The 21253-nt window shown below is 37.2% G+C and overlaps 1 protein-coding gene across 1 annotated transcript in view; it reads left to right on the top strand.

Annotated features, from left to right (window-relative positions):
- Positions 1-6452: 6452 nt before the first annotated feature.
- asic4a (acid-sensing (proton-gated) ion channel family member 4a) overlaps positions 6453-21253 on the top strand; it is an 81779-nt gene continuing 66978 nt past the window's right edge. The window contains exon 1 of the mRNA XM_059499823.1: positions 6453-7522. Coding sequence (XP_059355806.1) covers positions 6947-7522 — 576 coding nt within the window. The 5' untranslated portion in view covers positions 6453-6946. The remainder of the gene's footprint in view (positions 7523-21253) is intronic.

Below are 21253 nucleotides of genomic sequence, written 5' to 3'. Positions count from 1 at the left end.
CGTGTTGTCTTTGTGCTGTCCTGCCTGGTTGGAGAAGGATTGATATTATTGCCGCAGGAGGTGAAGTGAAGGGATACAAACAAAGGGCCCTGGCCTTGCTCCCAGAGGGATGCAAGGCACAACCACTTCAGTTCACACTGGGCTACAATGACTTCCAGTGAACCTGGAATGGAAAAGACTTTTTATTAAGAAGTGCAACAAAAGAGAAATGCATTTATTATTTACAGGCAGCTCTGTGTTGTAAAATATGTGCATGAATGAGTTTTCTTTTTCTTTTTTTATTATAAAAAATAAATAAAGAAAAGAAAATCAGCCTGTGACATTTAGGTTTTGTTCCAGTTGAGAGTGCCTTTCTTTCCCATTTGAGGTCTTAGAAGGACAAAGTGAAATGAAATGAAACAAACGGGGGGAAAATAATTCCTACTATTGGAAGGCAGAGTAAGAAAGGTTACTCTCAAATTTGCTTTGTTCTTGCTGTATCCTTGAGGAAAATAGAAATCAGAATTTGATCACACTGTATTGTAGGTCAAAGCAGAGAAGTCTGTTATATTAATTCTTTTGGACGGGATACTTCGGACAGGTTTGGCTCAGTCAGTAATTTAACAAAACTTAACAGAGGCTGACAATGAACAATTGGGGAAAGCTATTATTTTAGTTGACACTGATAGCTCTTATTAGAGTAGTAGTTCCATAGTTATAAAGAGGTTTATTTTGCGAGAAGGATAGTATGGCTGCCTGTACATTATCCTGCTTATTACACAGCTACTTATCAAATAAATAGAAACATTACTTTGAGTTTTAACTAAAGCCTTATGTGTCATCTTAAAGCTTTATGTAAAAAAGTACATTACAAACAATCAGCCTAGCAACAATACAGTAATATTAATGCAGTAGTTTTTTTTTTTTTTTTATGCTACAATAGTTTGTAATTGCGTTTGTATGAAACAAGAGAAAGTGAGAGTGTAGTGTTATATGAGAGACATAAATGATGAGAAATATTAGAAAATACAGTCATTTGGGGTCAGTAAGATTTGTTTATTTATTTTGCTGTTTTTTTTTTTTCTCAAAGAATCCGGTGGGTGGGGGCGGGGTGACCATTGGTTTCCACAAAAATATTAAGCATATTAACTGTTTTCAACATTGTTAATGATAAGAAATGCTTCTCATGCACCCAATTGGGAAATTATAATTTATAATTATAATAATTTCTGAAGGATAATGTGACACTGAAGACTGGAGTTGAGGAAGATTTACATTTGCCATCACAGGAATAAATTTATAAAGTTATAGAATAAAGTTATTTGTAATAACGTTTCACAATATTACTATTTTTACTGTGTTTTGATCAGCCTTGGTCAGCATAAGAGACCTCAAAACCAAAAAAAATCTCACTGACCCCAAACTTCTGAATGGTAATGTACAGTATGTGATCACCTGATGCTGCAGTGTTATATGTTATTATGGGCATACTCTGAGTTGGAGTAATGGAAATAATCTTACCACAACATAAAGTATCTTGGGAATTTTGAATAGCTTAAGGCTGTTTCCTTAAAAGGGCTGCCATTATGCCATTACATCTACATTCCTCTTTACATGACTGCCAGTGAGATAATGATACAATCCTTGGCTATATTTCAAGGGCCAACCCAAGCTTTTCCATTTGATGACCTTTCACCTCCTCGCCATCACCAGTCAAACGTGCCAGAAAGCGTGAAAGAAACAAATCGAGTTGTTCTGGACCATCTGCTGGACGAGAAGCACTAATCACATTTTGATATATTGAGTGGTTTCTGTACACTTCAATAAAACATTCTTCTTAGGTTCAGAAGGGTCCCAAGAGAAAAAAAATGAACCTTGACCCTTCCTCTGAAGTTCGCAGAGCGAGTCCGTTTGTCAGTCTACTGAAGCTCTCTCTGCTCTTCAGGGCAATGCATTAACACATGGTGCAAACTGAGTTTCCACATACTTGATGTGAAAACGGGCTCAGGCTGTCAATGAAAGCTCTTATTATGCATTGAAACCTCAGAAGATCATGCAAGGTTACAGTACCAGAGCAGAATCTGAGCATGCCTGAAGTGAACTAATGTACCTCTCAAATCTTCCACATCTGCTTCAGTACATCAAAAGTAGTCGGAAGAAGCAGTTGCATCTGAGCATAAAATAAAAATGCAGTTTTGAAGAATTTACAGTAAGGGTCTTTCTGCTTGCACATAAAATGATCATTAGATTTAGTTACTGCTACACAAAGGCTTGGGTGATCGTTTGTCCTTTTTTTACTGATCCTGTTTTTCGTGTGCTTAGTTAAAAAGGCAGTTCCGAGACAGCTCCACATTGCCCCCCAAAACAATTATGTTTGGGATCAACCAAGCACCAGCTCTAGCATGAGAACCATCACCACTTTTGTGGAAAAGGTGTATTAGATGAGAAATATGGTGCTGTTCCTTCCCTTTCGCTCTGTTAATCTGTGATGAAACCTCATGGAACTGTCAGTCTAACATATCCAGAAATAAACTTCACCATGTCTTCAGCTTAATGACTGGAGAGCACCAGACCTGGTTATTTATTTGTTTATTTATGTTTTATTTTTGGTGTATGCAGGATATAAAATTGTTTGGCCTGGTTGTTTTCTGTCTTTCACCGAAATGCCATTTCTAGAAATTTTGGAGAATTATTTTTGAGTGACTTTGTGAAATGATTTGTCATTCTGAAGTAGGATTCCATCTGGTTTGTACATTGCTTGATTTATGCATATGTTCATTCATTAATTCATTCAGCATATCGCCAGGGCTGCAGACAAAAGGTCATCCTCTCAAAGAATATGGTAAATGTTGTATTAATATTATCAGAGATTCATCTGATGTATTTGTAGTATTTTTTGTATTTATTTATAATTTATAATCTATTTAGCTATATTTTTATTAAATTTCAGTTTTAGGCTTGATGGGTTTGCTTCAGTTTAAAAGAACTCTGATGCAATTTCTCTAATACTTGTTGGGCACAAAAGAAATGGACTGGAATGCGCTGACTTCCAAACAAACTGTGGTGGGGTTTGACTTATATATGTACACAACACGAACCAAAGAATCCAAAAACACGAAGTGGTGACCCTAAAAAGGACAAAATAATCAGGCATACCCAGTTCTTCACCTAGGAGGACACATATTTTATAAGCATTTTGTGGTTTATAAGCTTACCAATACCATATTACCATACAACGAGCACATTGCATTGTTTTGATTTTCTGTAAATTCGCAAAATATACATCATAAAAGCTGTCCAGTTAGGTACACTGTTAAAAATGTGCATGAAGCAGACTAAATTTATCAAATTAATTTCTTTGGTCTGGACCAAAAGAACCAAGAGAATGGAACTACGAGTGTAAACACGCTTTGTTTTAGTAATTTTACTTAATTTTAAACAACATTTGTTCATTTAATTTTTTTTATTTTGTTTTATTGTAGCTTGATTTTAATTAATAAAAATGATCCCAACGTTTTTAGTTAACAATGACACTTGTTTCTTTATATTTACCATGATTCACATGATGTTCATATTATGTCCATTTTGCTGTTTCTCTGTAAATGGGAGAAAGAGTCTAATATCCTCTCGTCTATAACTTCATTGAAGCAAATCTATAGCAGAAATGTGCTAGCCAAGATGATGTCTGTGGAAGCACTTAAGGGGTTTTCAGGAGGTATTCCTGACACTTCCTGAATGAATATCCCTCACAGGAGAATTACAGTATTCTCCCCCTCACACTTTTCCAAATTTACTGCACCTGATACAATCTGAAAATATCTCGCCTTCAGATCCAATGCAGAATAGAAATGTTCATGCAACTTCTACTGTGAAAACATTCACAAATCTATAACATAAGTAGCCTAACATGCACATTTGAATTTGGCTATATTCACTGCATATTATGAAATAATATTAATTGGTTCAGTGATATATTTTGTTAAAAAAATTAAGTCCTACTAATTGTACTGTATGTTTTCCAGAGTTGTAACTTAATAACTGCAAATCTTTCTGTAAAGTAAACACTGTTCATTGGCACATCAGGCATATGTCCATGTTTTGTACCACATGCAGTATAACAGTATATATTGGTTTAGGAGCTTTCCTATGCCATATGACAGATGTGTCCTCTGAGCATGTTGCTGTCTCATATCACTGGAACAAGGTTAGAATTCATTCCTCACCCTGTCCTCCCTCCCCCCGCAGTGCATCCATCAGAACATGATGAAGCCCCATTTTGCTTCCAACATGTCAATGAAAACAGTCTCCTCTGGGGAAGACTTTTTAAAGACATCAAATTCAGATATTTTACTCAAAACATGAGGTTTAAATTTGAAAAACCTTATTAGGTTATGAACTGTATGCAGCGGGTTTGGAAGCTTTGAACATCCCATTTTTGACTGAGCATTAGGAGGTTGATAGATGCATAAATAATGTTTGAATGGCTTTGGAGAACTGTGCTGCTCTGGGGGAAAGGGAATCCCAGAGGCTCCAGCACGCTCTAGAGGCTCACCATCAAGAGACTGTTGTATGAAGTGTTGTATAGATAAGTACACATTAAAAAAAATAAAAAAATTCCATTGTGTCAGAAGTCAGAGGCAGGGGAGATTCTAGTGTCAGTTTGATATTCAATGCTTAACCCAGACCTCTGTGTTTATGTATCGGGCATCCTTTGAAGTGGAATGTTAGAATATGATAAACTCTTTTAAAAAAAATATTGAAATATTATCAGTGAGGAGTCACATTTTTTTAAGTAATCTGTCAATATTACTGGAGCTAAAAATAAAAGGTCCCATTAACATTTTTGAGAACATTTGACCTGGCATGGAAACTGAAAAACAGAAGACTTTCTACTGCTTCACAGCAATCCTGGATTGCATAGATGTTGGTGTTAAAAGAAAATGACACATTTAATTAATGCACATGCTTAACATGCATTATATGCTGTATATGGCTGTAGGGCCATGCCACAGAGGGAAATGCTTTATTGTCCCATATATTTATTTTCCCAATAAAGTCTCTTATAATTAACTGAAGACTCAGTTTCATTACAATCAGAAAAATACATTTGCATTTGTCAGAGTTACGGATATTAAAGTTCCTTCACAATCATACCCAGGGGTAAATGTGTGTGTGTCACATTCAGATAGTCTATATATAGATCTTCATTTACAAAGAACAATACTGAGAATATAATAGGAAAACATACTATACACAAATACAATCCTAGTTCACTCACAGATGACATAAAGCATGCATCCATCCGTCATCATTTACCTAACCTTGAGTTATTCCAAATCTGCATGACTTGTAGAACTTGTAAATGCTGGACATAATGTCATTTTAAATGTCTATATGATCTTAGTAGACTCCAATATGTGAAATTAACAATTTTTAATGATTGATTTTATTTACCATGACTGGATAGATGGAATACTAGACATTGACTGTACCAACCAAGACTTCAGAAAGAAAATAAATTAATGAAGAAACAAGACTCATTTGCATAGACTGTGTATTTTAAATAATTTATTTCAAAATTAACAGTTTTGGGATGTGATTTCTGAGTGATACATAGCATATATATATAAAACTGTAACTTGTTGGTTATGCTTAATAAAACTCCACTAAATGTACAAGAGAGTTTGTAAAAGAACCAATCTAAGTTTGTTTGGGTCTTGAATATTTAAAGCCTTTCGATTAGTCTCAAAATACTGCTTTTCACCAAATGTTTCATTCCACAGAGATGTGACCTGTAAAGCTAAATTCATTTATAGCAGAAAACTATGCATTAGGGAGATGAATTTTACATAATTTTGTTTGGCAATAGCAAAAGGCTATTAACAGCACAAGAGTGCTCGCTTATGAAAGAAGCTAAAAAGTGTTAAAGTATGGTCAAAATCAATACATTATTTCTGTGTCTTCAGTGTCATCAGAACCTAGATTGGGAGACAGGCACTAATTTAAATTCGTGCCAGAGCCCGGTGATGCTACCATTAATTCCTGATAAGAAAGGACCATTGTACTGCTTTCCTTAATCTTTGACTGATGCTTCTGCACGATCAATATCCTTTCTTTCTCTATTTCCCTTTTTCTTTTTTCACTTGAAGATTGATCGTTCAGAGTTGTGAGCTGTTTACGCTCACTCCTCATGGCTCATTATTGTCGCAATTAGGATGTCTTCTGGGACTAAGGTGGGGTTGGATGAGTGGGGGCCGACATTAAAATCCACTGACCCCCCTGATGTTCTCATCTAGTCCGGGATGTTCAGTGAAGCAGCCTTTGAAATAAACTTATTGTTGTCAAGGGGTAAGAAAGCTTCTCAAACAAGTGGATTAAGTGAGAGAGAGAGCAAGCGAGGGGGGACGCGAGTGTATACGTACGCATGTGTGTGTGAAAGAGAGATAGAGAGAGAGCGGGAGACAGAGAGAGAAAGCGAGAGGACGAGAGCTTTGGGGGTGTTTGAGTTGCCGCTGCTTGTGCCGGTGAAGAGGAAATAATCACAGTGTTGCTTCCTCATGAATTATTAAGAATACCCCCCAAGCCTCTTTTAGCTTGAGTCAAAATGCTGTATTTTCTTCTGTGGCTATAAAGCAAGGAGATTTGTATGTTTTTTGTTGTTGTTGTTTCTTGTTTTCCTAGGTGTATCACAGCTGGTAAGCAGGACTCTTAAGCGTGCCGAACAAGTGCTCAGATGAGCAGTCCGAGCGCAGCACCAGGAGCATCAGCACTGGAGAGCTGGAACTGAGAGACAGAAGCAGTTCCCTCCACTGCACGCGATAGCAGCGGCCGCTCTCGCTCTGCATGCTTTTTTTCCCTTCCGTTCTTTCTGGAGTTGAGATCTTGTTTGTCAGAGCAACGGGACTTAGTGAATACTGGGGCTCCAAGCTGTTATCCAAGCATCCCAAACGCAGACCTGGCTGCCCACATGCCGATCGAATTTGTTTGCAAAATCAAATTTGCAGAGGAGGATGAGAAGCAGAAAGGCAACCAGGACGGGGACAAGGAGAGCCTGATTGAAGAGAGCTGCAGCCCCCCAACCAAGGACCTGGCAGGCTTCGCCAATGCCTGCTCACTCCATGGGATTAACCATATCTTTGTGTCGGGCCGGCTGGGTGTCAGACAGACCCTCTGGGCTATCGCGTTCCTGGTGTCCCTGGCACTCTTTATATACCAGGCAGCAAAGTGTGCCATCTCCTACCTGGAGCATCCTCATGTCACGGCGCTGAACGAGGAGGCCACCCCAGAGATGGTGTTCCCCGCCGTGACCATCTGCAACATCAACCGTTTCCGCTTTTCTGCTCTTACCGACGCCGACATCTACCACCTGGCCAACCTGACCGGCTTGCCCCCCAAAAACAAGGATGGCCACAAGCCCACCGATTTGGAGTATCCAGCGCCGGACATGCAGGACATCTTCAACCGGACGGGTCACCAGCTGGAAGAGATGCTGAAGAGCTGCAACTTCAGTGGGCAGAACTGTTCGGCCGAAGACTTTACAGTGGTAAGCTCGAGAAAAGTTTCTGTTATCGGCTTGCAACTTTTGCTTCAGGAAGTTTATTTTAGAGAAAAAGTTAATGGCAAAACTACGTTGAGCCATTTATTATTAGAATCGAGAACATGTTGCAATAAATGTCCAAAATCCTGTATTGGAACTGCTGGAATAGTGAGTTTATTTGCACTTTAGAAGCGGTTCTGTTTTCAGATGAAACTGGGGAGTCTGCAGATGTTGCAAACAAATTAAATTTATCTTTACAAGGGACACACTTTCTGTCAGAGGTGAGGTGGATAGATACCCTTTCTTCTCTGGTTTCCCCTGTAGTGACTATTCATTTGGACATACAGTAGTCTTTGTAAATAGGGCACAGATCTGGCTTGCTACCATCATTGTGTTCAAAAGAGAGGTCCTGTTTCTCTGTACTCATGATTTCTTATAACATACCGACAACAGCAGAGGATTCAGCTGTTCTCCTCAAGGGAGAAAAGCAGGGTGCATTTTTATATTTACTTTTCTGTTGTTTGATACCGCCAGCAGTGTCAGCTGCTGAGAGAGTGCATGGCAACAATACTGCCTTGTAAAAACTCTCACTTACTTTTTATACCATCTTTGCCAAGAGTGAAGTTTTCTCAGTGTTGTATTTCAAACCTGTCACTGTTGGAATTAAATATTTAGAGTCTGAAATCATACATGATTTTTGCATTAGCTAAATTGGTTAAAATGAATAAAACAAATTTCATAAGCTGACCAAGTCCACTCCAGAAGGTCTTATATGTGTCTGTCATGACGTATTTATTGAAGTTATGTGTACTGATGGATGAATGAATATGGCTTTGGTAATAGCAAAGAACATTTGTCATGTCTTAATAGGATGTGTTGGACATACATACCTTCCCAAGATGGATACGTTCTCCATTTTCATAACATGGAGTGACCCTTTGATGTGGTGTTGAGTTTTAGTCTTCTGCTACACTCAAGGTATACATATGTTTGATCCTAAGTACCATTCATGTGATACAAGAAATTAAAAGTGACGTCTGAGACTCTCTCGGCTTCTCTCTTCCACTGCTACTTTCTTTCACCCCTTCATTACAGTCTCTCTCCCCATTGGCCACAGCAGGGAAAATGCCATGCTTCTACCGAAAGATAAAAGCAAAGCTGAGAAAAGCGGTAAAAGTTGTGACAGCCAAATGTGGAGTGTTGTCCTCACAGTTGTTTGTGCTTGCTGTTTGTTCAAGAATTCAAAGATGAATTCAAGAGGCACAAGTTATCTGCATCAGAATTTAAAAGACCATTTACTCCCTCCATGTCGTTCCAAACCTGTGTGACTTACTTTCTTCTGTGGTACCCAGTTTGAGAATTTATGAAAAATGTATTTCAGTGTAACAACATTGAATTGGGATTAGAGCTTTTGAGCTTCAAAAAGAATGCGAAAGCACCTTGAGAGTGTCATAAAAGTAGTATGTAAGACTTGTGAACTACTGTAGCTGTGTGTGACAAATGAAAAGACCAAAATTTAAGGTTTTTATTATTATTATTATTATTATTAATAAATTAATCTGCCTTTGCTCTCTTTAACATGCTCTTAGGAGGTAATGAGAGAAGAAACAATATCTGATTCACAAGTGATATTTACATTGAATCAGTTGATATGGTCAAAGTGATTCATTCAAACCAGGTAAGATTTGGTTCTTTTGATGCACTTGTTTCATTAGCAGTGGTTAACTGCTTTTAGAGGAAATTACATTTTGCTGTTAAATTACTCACCATGAGTTTTTTTAGCTGAAACCGTGGTTCTTGGTGATTCATGAAATGCAAGTAAGTGGCTACCGGCACTTGACAGTCAAAAAGAGCATACAGGCATCACAAAATTAAAAACCATGGCGATATATTGAAATCTTATGAAGTGAAACGATTGGCATGTGCAAGAAACTGAAAATTATTTACAGCATTCAGCTAAAAAAAAATCATCTTTACTATGGTTACATAGCAGCAATTACATAATGCACTATTTGTTCTAGCCTTATGATCATTTTATGGTGGTTTTGCATCACTTCCATCAGTGCCATTTGTGCATTACTTCAGAAAGAAAGTCATACAGGTTTGGAACAACATGAGGGAGAGTAAATAAGGACAGAGTTTTATATATACATACATAAATGTTAAGTTCCTTTAATAAGTACTGTATTTGTTTCAGAAGATGGGATGGGCTATCCCATGTCAGCATCTGCCTCTCACCAGTCACAGAAGGACTTTTTTATAAATTAATCTGCTTAAAGTTCCCTGCTCCACCATTCTCTCCCATCAGGCCTGTGATCTGTGTCTGAGAGGCTGTCAGTTAGATTAGTTACAGGCATCTTGCTGTCTCCACGCATGACGAGACACTTCCTCCATCCCACGGGCTGCGCAACCCGGGCAGAAAAAAAGGAGTGATTTTTGAGAAGCATCTCTTTAGCCTCTCCAGTGTGACTAGACTGCAGATGTAAGAGTAAACGGGATCATTGCGACTATCCCGGAAGCTTCGTATTAACAGCAGACCGGCTGATATTTTTAGCATAAAGTGTAAGAGATGACCTTAGCTGTGCTTGCTGGCCTCTGGGTGCGTGTGGATCTCTAGCCTGAGGAAAAGAGCACACAGCATGTTCGTGTCTAGTCTATTCCAGATGCTGCGTTTATTTAATGACTGCATCAGCAGGGAAAGCGGTATATTTTCGATCAATCACATCCCTGGCATTTAGCCCCACTACTTGGTTTCAGCAATTGCACTCGTAATATGAGCTGTTCATTTGTCATTCCCACGCCCAATGTCCTAGAGCTCTTCCCGTTCAGAAACACTGCAACAATAATCATTATATCAAAAGAACAGAGGTACTTTCAAATGTCTGCATCATAGATCATCACACTGTCTTATTATCAAACAAAAGGGCAAAAAAAATCAAAGGCAAATTTTTCAAATTGGGTGTGCATATTCATTTCATATCCGTTCATTGCTAAGCACAGATGTTTAATTTATGGTCTTTGATTTATGCTGATGTTAATAAAAATTGCATTTCCATTTCACCGCATTCAGTTTAATGTAGCATTTTGTCTTGCTCATGACTATAAGAATTTCCTCTTCCTAGAAAGCTTATAGCAAAAAGACATGCAGGACATGTATTTAAAATTGTATGAACAGCAGTCTAGAGTGTTCATGAAATCTTTATTTTAAATGAGTAGGTCTTTGAATTACTGACATTGTCAAAGGTTAAAAGGAGTACTAATATTTCAAGGTAGGGCTTAACAATTAATTGTACTTTCGCCGTGATCACCATTTATGCTTCTTTTGATTAATTAAGTCATCTACAATATTGGCACACGATTATATTTCTGTTAGCTTGCATTGGTAACACAAATCCTTCATTCAAAAGCTTTCATGCTTGGGGTTGGTTGCCAGATGCCAGAGTTTAAATCCCCCAAATAAAGCTTTTCTCTTACATAGAGACATTTTCTGCACAGCTCTTCAAAAAGTGTTGATGATCCGAAAACTCAGCTGGAGTTTAGCAATCTCAGTTGTAATACTCGAAAGTGTAATACAGCAAGTGTGTGTTCATCACATGACAATTCTTTGCCATTTTTTTTAAATCTATGAGCAAAGCTTCTCAGTGACAAACTGTCATAAATTCAAGAATATCGATGGTACTGTTAGCAATTATGGTCACTGAATAAAAACACTTATGCAACCTCTGTGCTACAATACTTTGTACTTTTTTTAAATAGAAAAACACTGACATAATTTTGAATTATTGGAATTAATTTAGTAATATTAGGAATTTCACTCTACACAGTGGGAACCAAATGTCCCAGCAAGCACAGTAAAGCCTGAAATGAGCTTAATAAACAAACTAAATACTGTCTTAGTAAAATAATAGACATGCAAAAAGGTTTCTGTGAGAGTTAGATTTAGGATTGGGAGGGAAAGAAAATATTATTCGTTTAGTATAAAACAATAGAAGTCATTGGAAAGTCATTATCATGACAAAAAAACACGTTCCGCCTGCATGTTTGTACATGTGTGTGTGTGTGATTTGCAGCATTATTTGCTTTCTGTTCCCCTCGACATGGGGTATAATTAAAACACTCAGCTGTTATTGACTCATGATAATTGCTCACAATAGATATCATAATAAGATGTTTAGACATAATTGAATATAAATAGCTGTGCCTCAATTTTCCTTTCCACCTAACTGTCAGCTCCTGGTGGTGAAGGGGATTGTGGGTGGTTTTGCTCAGTCCAGCAAGTTCATGGAGGTCTTTGGTCCTTTTAGCTGCTCCACTGTGTGTGTGTTTGCTCTCCCGCTTGCTCTGTTTGCAGATGCACTTTCCGATTTAGTTTTAAGCAAGGACACATCCCTTGTGCATATATTCCTATGGATAACTGAGTGACACTGACCTAGAATGATTTAAAGCCCAGGGTGAGGACAGGCATTATTAAAGGGCCACTGTTGGCATTTTTCATGTCAGTCTGGAACAGAAATGTTGAGAGGTACATGCTTTAATAGATTTAAAAGAACTGAATATGTGAGTGAACCACTCCTGGGGTTTGGTGACATGCTTTTAATAAAACCTGCCACTGCAGAGTTTTCAATATGTCAGGTATCTTGTCTGCATTCTGCAGCATTGCTGCTTCATTATGGAGTACATTTTCTCCATTGACCGTCAAAGTACTTGCTGATTCTCATAATTTATTTATTAATAAAAATACATTAAAAAAAATTTTTTTTTGTTTGTTTGTAGAAATTATGTGTAAATATAAACTAGAATTCAGAATTTGGGGGTTGGTAAGACTTTGGTTTGAATAAAATATTGAATAAAATAATATTTGAACAATTAAAAAAACAACTTTTGTATTTGAATATGTTAAAATGTTTTTGTTTTATTGTGATCTTCAGTATCACATGATCGTTCAGAAATCATTCTTATATGCTGATTTGGTTCACAAGAAACATTTATTAATATTAATGTTGAACTAATGTGCTGCTTAACCATAATTTGTGTACTTTTTTTAAAGATTTTTTCCCACCTTGTTACGCTTGTGGTGGTCAAAACTGAGAATGAAACCAAGTTTTGGTGATAATAGCTTTAGCGTATTAGGAGATTTATGAGCAATTTTTAAATTGCTTGTCATTTTTGACCATGAACACCAAATCCAAAAAGGATTTCATTATTTCATATTTGAAACAGAATTATTTGTAACATAAAAATATCTTTGCTGTTGTATTTTCTAATTTTAATGTGTCCTTGTTGAAGAAAAGTATTAATTTCTTAAAAAAAAAAATATATATATACTTTCTGACTCTTACTAAAATGCATTTACATTAATTCATAATTTTTTAAATATATATATATATATATATTACAGTAGTTATTTTTGGAGGGCTCTTAAAAGTGTAAAATGCTTTTCTGCCGAGTTTCATGTAACAGTTCAGGACTTTTGGTAATTAAATGTTTCGGAGTTTAAAAAGACACGGTTCTCTGCTTTTAGATGCCAACTGAGCAAGTGTCATTGCTGCATGTTAACAGATAGCTTTTTCTAATATTATAGACCTCCATGCATCGGACACATTGAGCCATGGTGATTATGTGAGAAACGTGGGTTGAATCCAGCTCACATCTTGCCCTCGTCCCACAGTTTCATCTGTCTACTATACTAAAACATAAAACAATTTAATAAAAAATAAAACAATCTTGTTGAGGCATTGTGCAAAAGTGCAGCATGAGTACAGTAGCTGCAGAAGCAGCCAAAAGTTCTGGAGATGGAGCGGTGTCGAGTCAGCTTGAGATAAGAGACATGTGAGGACTTTTGGCAGTAACAGGTGTTCCACATTGTGTTAGCGAGGAGCTGGCACTCTTCTCTCCTGAGGTAGGATGTCTTTCTCTCTGAGAGTTCTGTGCTGTGTGAGTGAGATCAGGTCCCCCTGCGGGCTCAACGTCTGGCTCTTCTCTGCGTTCCCCCCGCTCCTTCTTCCGTCTTCCTGACAGAAACACAGGACTGAGGGAGCGTGAAAGTGACCGCGTTCCCGCAGCTCTGTCCAAACAGCCCGTCAATTAGCCGCCCAGTTCCGCTGTCGCAGGTCTCCACAGATTATTAAACCGCTGAACTACCGATACAATAAAATCCTCAGCTCAAAGCCTCAGCCTTCAGCTGCCTGCATAACAGTTTATCTCTCCTTCAGCATGCCTGCTGATGCACGGAAACGCAATTGCATGTGAGAGGCATAGCTGTAAATATACTTATCCTCAAGTCATTCCTGCTTTTAGGGGACATGGGGACTATTGTGAGTGTTTATGTTTGTGTGAAGGAGACAAGGACAGACAGAGCAAACACACACACACACACACAACCAATCACAGCGGGGCTATTCGAATCCCTGGCAAATAGATCAGCGCTCTTTACGCTAAATACATCAGCAGCAGTGTTCCATAAGACAACCCACACCTGAGACTGATCGCTGTATTATGAATGCAGAGGCGGCATTTCAAATGCAGGGATTTTTTTTTTCCTGTTACCGTTCCTCTCATCATCCTCCGATTTAGCAAGCTGACTACATCCGAAAAGTCTGCCGCCTTAAGGGATAGCTTTAAACTTGTCGAAAAAAGCAGAACCCTAATGTTTGGAGGCTGTAAACTCCCTCCAGAGTCCACAGAGACATTAGTTCCCACTTACATTTGTCTCTTTCTGACAAGCTGTCCGGCGAGCTGTTGGAACGAGTGGATGTGAGCGAGCACGCATACGTGCTTCATCATATACTGATAGACTTGGAGGAGAAGATTGATAGTAACCCCTAACTTCGGCTGTTTGCTTCACCCTCCCTCCTAAATCAATATATTCCTGTGTCAGATTGCTTCCCAGGCCCTAGCCCGGCATGACTAATTATCTTGTTTCTCTGGTTTTGGCGGGAAGTCTGCTGTGTTTGATAATGAGGAGAAACCCATCCGTATGGATATGTTTGCAGTTTTGCGTAGAGCTAAATGCATGCTTACCAATAAAATAAGCTAATGCAGAAAGATGGATATACTCTTTGGCATGCTGTTTACATATGCTGCAAGAAATTCTGTTCCAGCTTATTTTTCATTCAGAACTTCCTCTTCCCCGTGGCTTAGAGGCAATAAGAAAGTGATAAGCCCTGAAGAGGAGCACAGCGCTCGTCTGTCTTTGGTATCTGACTGGATTTTAATCGGAGTGCACAACGATATTCTGTGGCCAGTTTCTGAGCCACATCAAATGTCGCCACAAATCATAGCTGTTGCTAGGCTTCGTCTAGGAGAGGTTCAGATCCATGTCTTTCATCTCAGCCTCTCTAAAAGACTAAATTTCAACATTGTTTAAATAATTTTATTATGTATTTATATTATGATTTAATTTAGTATATTAAAAACAATATGCTAAATATTAGTGATGCACGATAAATCAAAATGGAATCGAAATCGCAATTCAACAGAAGCTGCGATTGTCATGCATATCTTTCAGTGAAGCACAGTTCTGTGATCAGCATTAAATCTCCATCCGAAGGCCAGAGGGCGCTCTTGTGCTGAAACTCCAAAGATGCCTCAAAGAAGAAACCCAGGAAATGCCTAAAGTGGTAGCTGGATAAACAGAAGATTTAACTGCTTTTATGGATTCAGCGTAACTAATAAACACACGACTATGACAATATATGGGTTAATAAACAGTTTATTACGGAGTTGTTATAATTATAATTTTCATTAAAATAAAGCATATTTATAATGCAATGCCTTTATCCCTGCTTAGAATACTATGCAATATGTTGTGTGCCTCAAAATGGGTAAGAAGCCACATCATCTCACAAAAGGATTTATTTCAAACACTCGACTGATGTTATGAAGGGAGTTTGGAGTAAAAATTGTATTAAATGTGGAATTTTCCCATGCTTTCAGATGGAACAGTATTTACTACACAGAGCCGTAGTACACTGAGAAGCAATGCAAGCAGCATGAATTATTGCAAAATATTTCTTCGATTTCATAATTATTTCAACTCTAATAATGTGATAATGTGAAATATTGAAGGTGTCTGAATAAATTTTGGTTTGACTATCTATTTAATAAATTAAGTTAACCAGCTAATATTATACATACTCTTTTGGTTTCTGTACCCTATATTTAAAAAAATTACGAATGCAATAAAAGTATCAGTATCGGTATTCAGTATCGCCAAGTACCAAAAATAAAAGTATCGGTATTGGGGAGTACTGGAAAAAGTGGTATCGGTGCATCCCTAGTCTTATGCCTTTGTTGGGCAGTACGGCTCATATGTAGTAAACTTTTGTAGTAAAAATTGCTGCTCCATCTAGAGCATGTGATGATGATTTACTGCTGATTACAGAACTGGCTTTACTAACAAAATGCACATGACAGTCACATTCGATTAATCGTGCAGACCTACTAAATATATTAAAAACATACCCCCCCCCACCCCCTTAATTGAGTGATGTGAAACTGAAAACTGGTGTAATGATGCTGAAAATTCAGCACCATCTCAGGAATAAACTAAATAATTTATATATATATATATATATATTCAATTCAATTCAATTCAATTAACACTTAAGGCTTACTGCATAAAATTATAATTTAACTTTATTTTGAGTATTTCTTTATTGCACAATGCAAATATCTTAATATTATGCCTAAAATGTGTTTTGCAGATTTAAAAGCCTGGTTTCACATACAGGGTTTAGATTTAGCCAGGATTAGGCCATAGATCAATTAGGACATTTAAGTAAAGTTTATAAATGTGCCTTAGATAAAAACACTACTGTACATTTTGAGACACAACAACAGAACTGACATATTTTAAGATCAGTTAGTACAAGTTTCTTTTAGTTAATACTTAGCACAAAATAAATTTTTTTATCAAATAAAGGTTATCTTGGTGGGCATAAGAGACTTCCTTTAAAAACATTATAAAAAACTTACTGACAGCAAACATTTGAACAGTAGGTCCAGTTTGTGTAGATGTTATAATGAAGATAAACAAATGGAGTAAAAAGGTATTGTTCATTGCTATTTAATGATACCTAATGCATTAACTTACTAATGTTAACTAATGTTAAGTGTAAACATATTGTACTTCCAAAAATGCTGCCATTACTTATCACAAATATACTGGTTATGAATAACAAATTTTACTTTCACATATGCTGCCAATACAGATTTATATTAGCTAACCAAACTGAGATATCATTATTTTTTTTAATATTGTTGTATCATCATGCTGGGGTAAGAGCTTGAATCTCCCTAAGACTAAAATCCTAAAATCTAACCGGCTACAAATACATGTTAAAAAGTCATCAGGCCTTGCGAACGGGCTTGTCCGGGTATGTGCTATTCTCCTCTGTCTTTGCTGCCACGGTTTAATTACTGTGTGAAAAAACAGCATATGCTTAAATATCAAATGGATCTTACAAGTGAAAATCTTTGTTCTGCTTAGTGCATGGAAATGTCATTGCGGAGAGGGTAAGGCAACACTAAAGTGGAAAATAAAAGAACATAAATGTCACTCAGTGTATTCTGGTCTTTGGTCTAACAGAGCATGAAGGGCTGGCATGTTTGCTTGGTTGGACGATTACCCTGTGCTCTGAATTATGTCGAATGTCACACACTTGGCACTGCCTTTTGCTGATCTTTGGGGTTTGTTTGTACACTTGCACGCATTATGAAGCAGAGTGTATTGTTTCGTAAAATTTGTGTTGACATGTCCAATACGAATAGCAATCAGCATCTCCAATTCTCTTTGAATTGCAATGGCAACATGAATTCAGTTTGTTTTTTATTTATATATTTATACGGCTGCTGTTATGCTGTGGTCTTCTTTATAATGTAAGTAAATAGAATTGTCAAACTGCTATGAAACTATGAACGCACAATCAACTGCTTATCAAAAATCGCCTGTATACAATGAATCCAAGTCTTACAGTCAAACAACTGGTGAGTATTTTCATTTGGTGCTTGCACAATGAATCTAAACCTTCCTAGTCAAACAAAGAGCGAATATGTTCATCTCTGTTTTAAGCAACAAACCCCTTTGCTTTAATCCTTCCCTCAGGAGACGAATGCAGAATGCCGCACCTCTTCACCCTCTTTCCCTCTCGCAGCACAAATAGCAGAGCTGAAGGCTCTTCAACACAAGCTTCCACAGGGGAGTGTCATTTTGTTTTTCTTCTGCGAGAAGCAGTGAAATGGATACATTTTGTGGATTAGCAGTTTTAGTTAATTTGCATTAATTTAATTCTTTATGGACTTTCATTGGTCCATTGGTAGAACTGTTTTGTTTGATATTTGATAGGGCTTATGAAAAATGCTCAGGGCCCTTAGCTTGTAAATGAAAACACGTTTTGGTGTGGGTATTGTAAACTTAGCTAGATCAATTTGGTTGAAAGTAATCTCCAATAACTCTCTAGTGATTTTATTTGGTATGTTTATTTGTTACAACTAAAAAGCGTTTGGTAAATGATACTGAAAGTGCTCCTGTGTGACTGTAATTATCTGGCAACAAGCGAGTCTTAACGAGGAGCTTAGAATGGGGCACTTTGGACAACCAACTATCTATAAAGGCCCTAGGCACTCGTAAACACACAAAATGATTCCTTTACACAATTAAAGAGACTCATCCATTTGAATACAAAAAAATTATATAGTCTATATGTACACGAACCTCCCTATGTGTTTTCTTGCCAGCGGACAATGAGGTTCACAAGGAGGTATGCGGTGCATCAGCCAGTCATACATCTCAAGGTTTCATCGATGTTGACAAACCACTTGACCTTCAGATGAATGGAAATGTCATCTAATTCATCAAGCTCTGCTTGATTCGGCACCCCTCATTTTCCCATCCAAGTACTTTTTGGTTATGAAGTGTCCTGAAGAACACATTAGACTGTAATGAAGCCACTAGAAAGGACAAAATTACTTTGCATCATGCTGCACAGTGAAATGAGGTGATGCAGCATCTATTTATTCAGCTGTGTTCTTTAAAGACCCATAGTATGAAAATTGCATGACTGTGCATTGGAAATGTCCTTGGGGAAAGTAATTGTTTTGTAATTTGGCAGAATAAACAAAGGTAGGAATGGATGCTATTGCTAACTTTTAACCTGTCTTCTTTTATCTTTGCAGCTAAGGTTTGTGTTTGCAATGTGGCAAGTTATGAATTCAGTTATTAAAATAAATGGTCGCGTAAAGCACCTTCAGGAGAAATTCGGGCGAGTTTGCAGCAGCCGGCAGGATTTCAGTGTTGATAATCAGGGCGCTGACATACTGAGTGAAATTTTTCTGACACCTTTGGAGCACTAATGGCTGAGGCTGTTTACTACAGTAAGCTGTAGTCACACATGCTGTAGGCTAAAGCTGTTTGTGGTCACAGAACCAGCCAAAACAGAGCCCTGATGTGAATATCTCAATCATAATTGTGGGTACCTATCCTGTCCCATTTTCTTCTTTTAGAATTCAACCGAGTTTGAAGGACAGGAAGAAAATTGTGCTTTTTTTGTAAGTGATTAGCTTTTATTGTAATACATTTTTACTCCCAGACAGTAGATGTATGTAGCTCAGTCTTCTCTTAAAAAAGGTTTCCCACATTCTCCCTCAGCTCTAAGAGAGTACCGTCAGTTCGGCGCCTGTGTGAAGTCTCTTGCTTTTGATGTGAAATTTGCTCTGTGTGATTCAAGGCCATGGCGGACATTTGCAGTATAAGAACTGCTGGCAGCAGCTGGGACCCACTAAACGGCCACCCAGTGTTTATGACACATTCATAACCAACAGAAGGAACACATTTCAGTGTTCAATATTCAGCTAGACTCTGCTGGACTTTTTTTAGAAACCAGTTTCTATATACAGTGGCATCCCACTACTCTGAGACCACTAGTGAATATGTTTTGATTTCATATTTGTCTGTTTTAATACTACTACTTTTCATTTTGACAAACATAGACTTCAATTCAAAAGTTTGGGGTCAGTATGATTTTTTTTAATGGTGCCCTATGTTCAACAAGGCAGCATGTAATGCTCAAAAATACAGTAATACTGTTACAGTATATAATATTAATACAATTTCACACACAAAGAACACTTTTGTATCTGAAAATTTAATTTATTGCTGTGATAACAAAGCTGAATTTTCAGCAGCCATGAAACATTTCCTTATTATCAGTGTTAAAATACTGTGGTCACACTTTATTTTAAGGTCCAATTCTCACACACAAAAAAAAAAAAAAATACATATATATAAATATTAACTATGATTTTTGCATCTATAAACTCCTAATTTGCTGCGTATTAATAGCTGGCAAGGTAGTTGTTATACGATTAGCGATGTAGAATATGCTCATGCAGAATATGTGCTTTTTAAATATTAATAAACAGCCAATATGTAGATAATATGCATGCTAATAAGCAACTAGTTAATAGTGAGAATGGGTCCCTATACTAAATATGCTCTAAATATTTTTTATATGCTGCTTAACATTTTAAGGAAACTATGATTTTTTTTTTTAATCTTTGATGAATAGAACATTTAAAATACAATGATTTATTATCATATTTTGTGAGAAATGTCTTTCCTGTAACTTTTGAAAAAAATAATTTATAATAATTTGAGTGACAATATGGATTTTTTTTATTTTTTATTTCAAGTATTTGCAGTGTCAACATGCACATCAAGCTGACACGAACATATACTTGTTCTTATTTGATTATTGACCTATAAATAATGTGCAATATTACATATTTCTTATTATGCATTGGTAGAATGAATATGCATATGAATTTGAAAGATATATTCAGCTCAACATATTATAGAAAGTTGGTAAAAATACAGAAAAGAGATCAACTGAGTATCAGTAATGCATTTTCCCACAACCCAGGTTGTGACCTCTTTCAATCACAGTGTTGTCCTTTCACCTGACAGTGCCCCCAAAGATTAATTCTGTTTGTCCTAATGTATGGTAATGAGAAAGTTGTGTGGATTTGATTGTCAATAACTTGAAATACAGCCCTGCTGCCTAAATGCTTGTGCCGTTCAATAACCTATTAAAGTTGAATCACAGATAAGTTGGCGTGCATCAGGAAAGCAATCTGAAATTTGTGCTGACATTGATCCAGCAGGAAAGGACCTGATGGCTCCGATTAACACTTGTGTCCCGGGAGAGGCAGGGAGAGAGATGCTAGGCTGTTAATATCATGTCATGTCCCTGGCTTTCCCTGGCAGAATGAGCTCCGTTTATGAGCTCGATATAAAATCTAAAAGCAAACAATTGTGTGACTCGCCGCAGAATTGTACAAAGAATTTGTTCTCGTTTTTATTTTTTATTTTTTGTAGTAGGAAGCAGAACAAATGAATTGACTTCTGTTTGGTAAGTGTTTCACGGTGAGTAGACCTGTTCCTTTTAAAATAGGAAATCATTCGAAACAAAAGAAGTCTAGTCCTTTAATTCATTTCAAATTAGCTTCGTAACTCCTGGGAGTTCTGAGATTTTTGTTTGGGTCTACTTTTAGGGAACTTTGCATTAATGCTGCTTTCATTATAGTGGGTTTTGCATTTTTGGCCACATGAATTTGCCAGAATAGAAGTTGCCCTTATCCATGTAGCATATTTCCCAAAATGCATTTCCAAAATAGCAAAATGTCAATGAGAACTGCAAAACTGAAATGATTCCTCATCCCTCCTTTGTTTTTCATCCG

Source organism: Carassius carassius, chromosome 19, assembly GCF_963082965.1.
Source record: "Carassius carassius chromosome 19, fCarCar2.1, whole genome shotgun sequence".
Taxonomy (NCBI): domain Eukaryota; kingdom Metazoa; phylum Chordata; class Actinopteri; order Cypriniformes; family Cyprinidae; genus Carassius; species Carassius carassius.
This window is presented reverse-complemented; position numbering and strand designations above follow the sequence as displayed.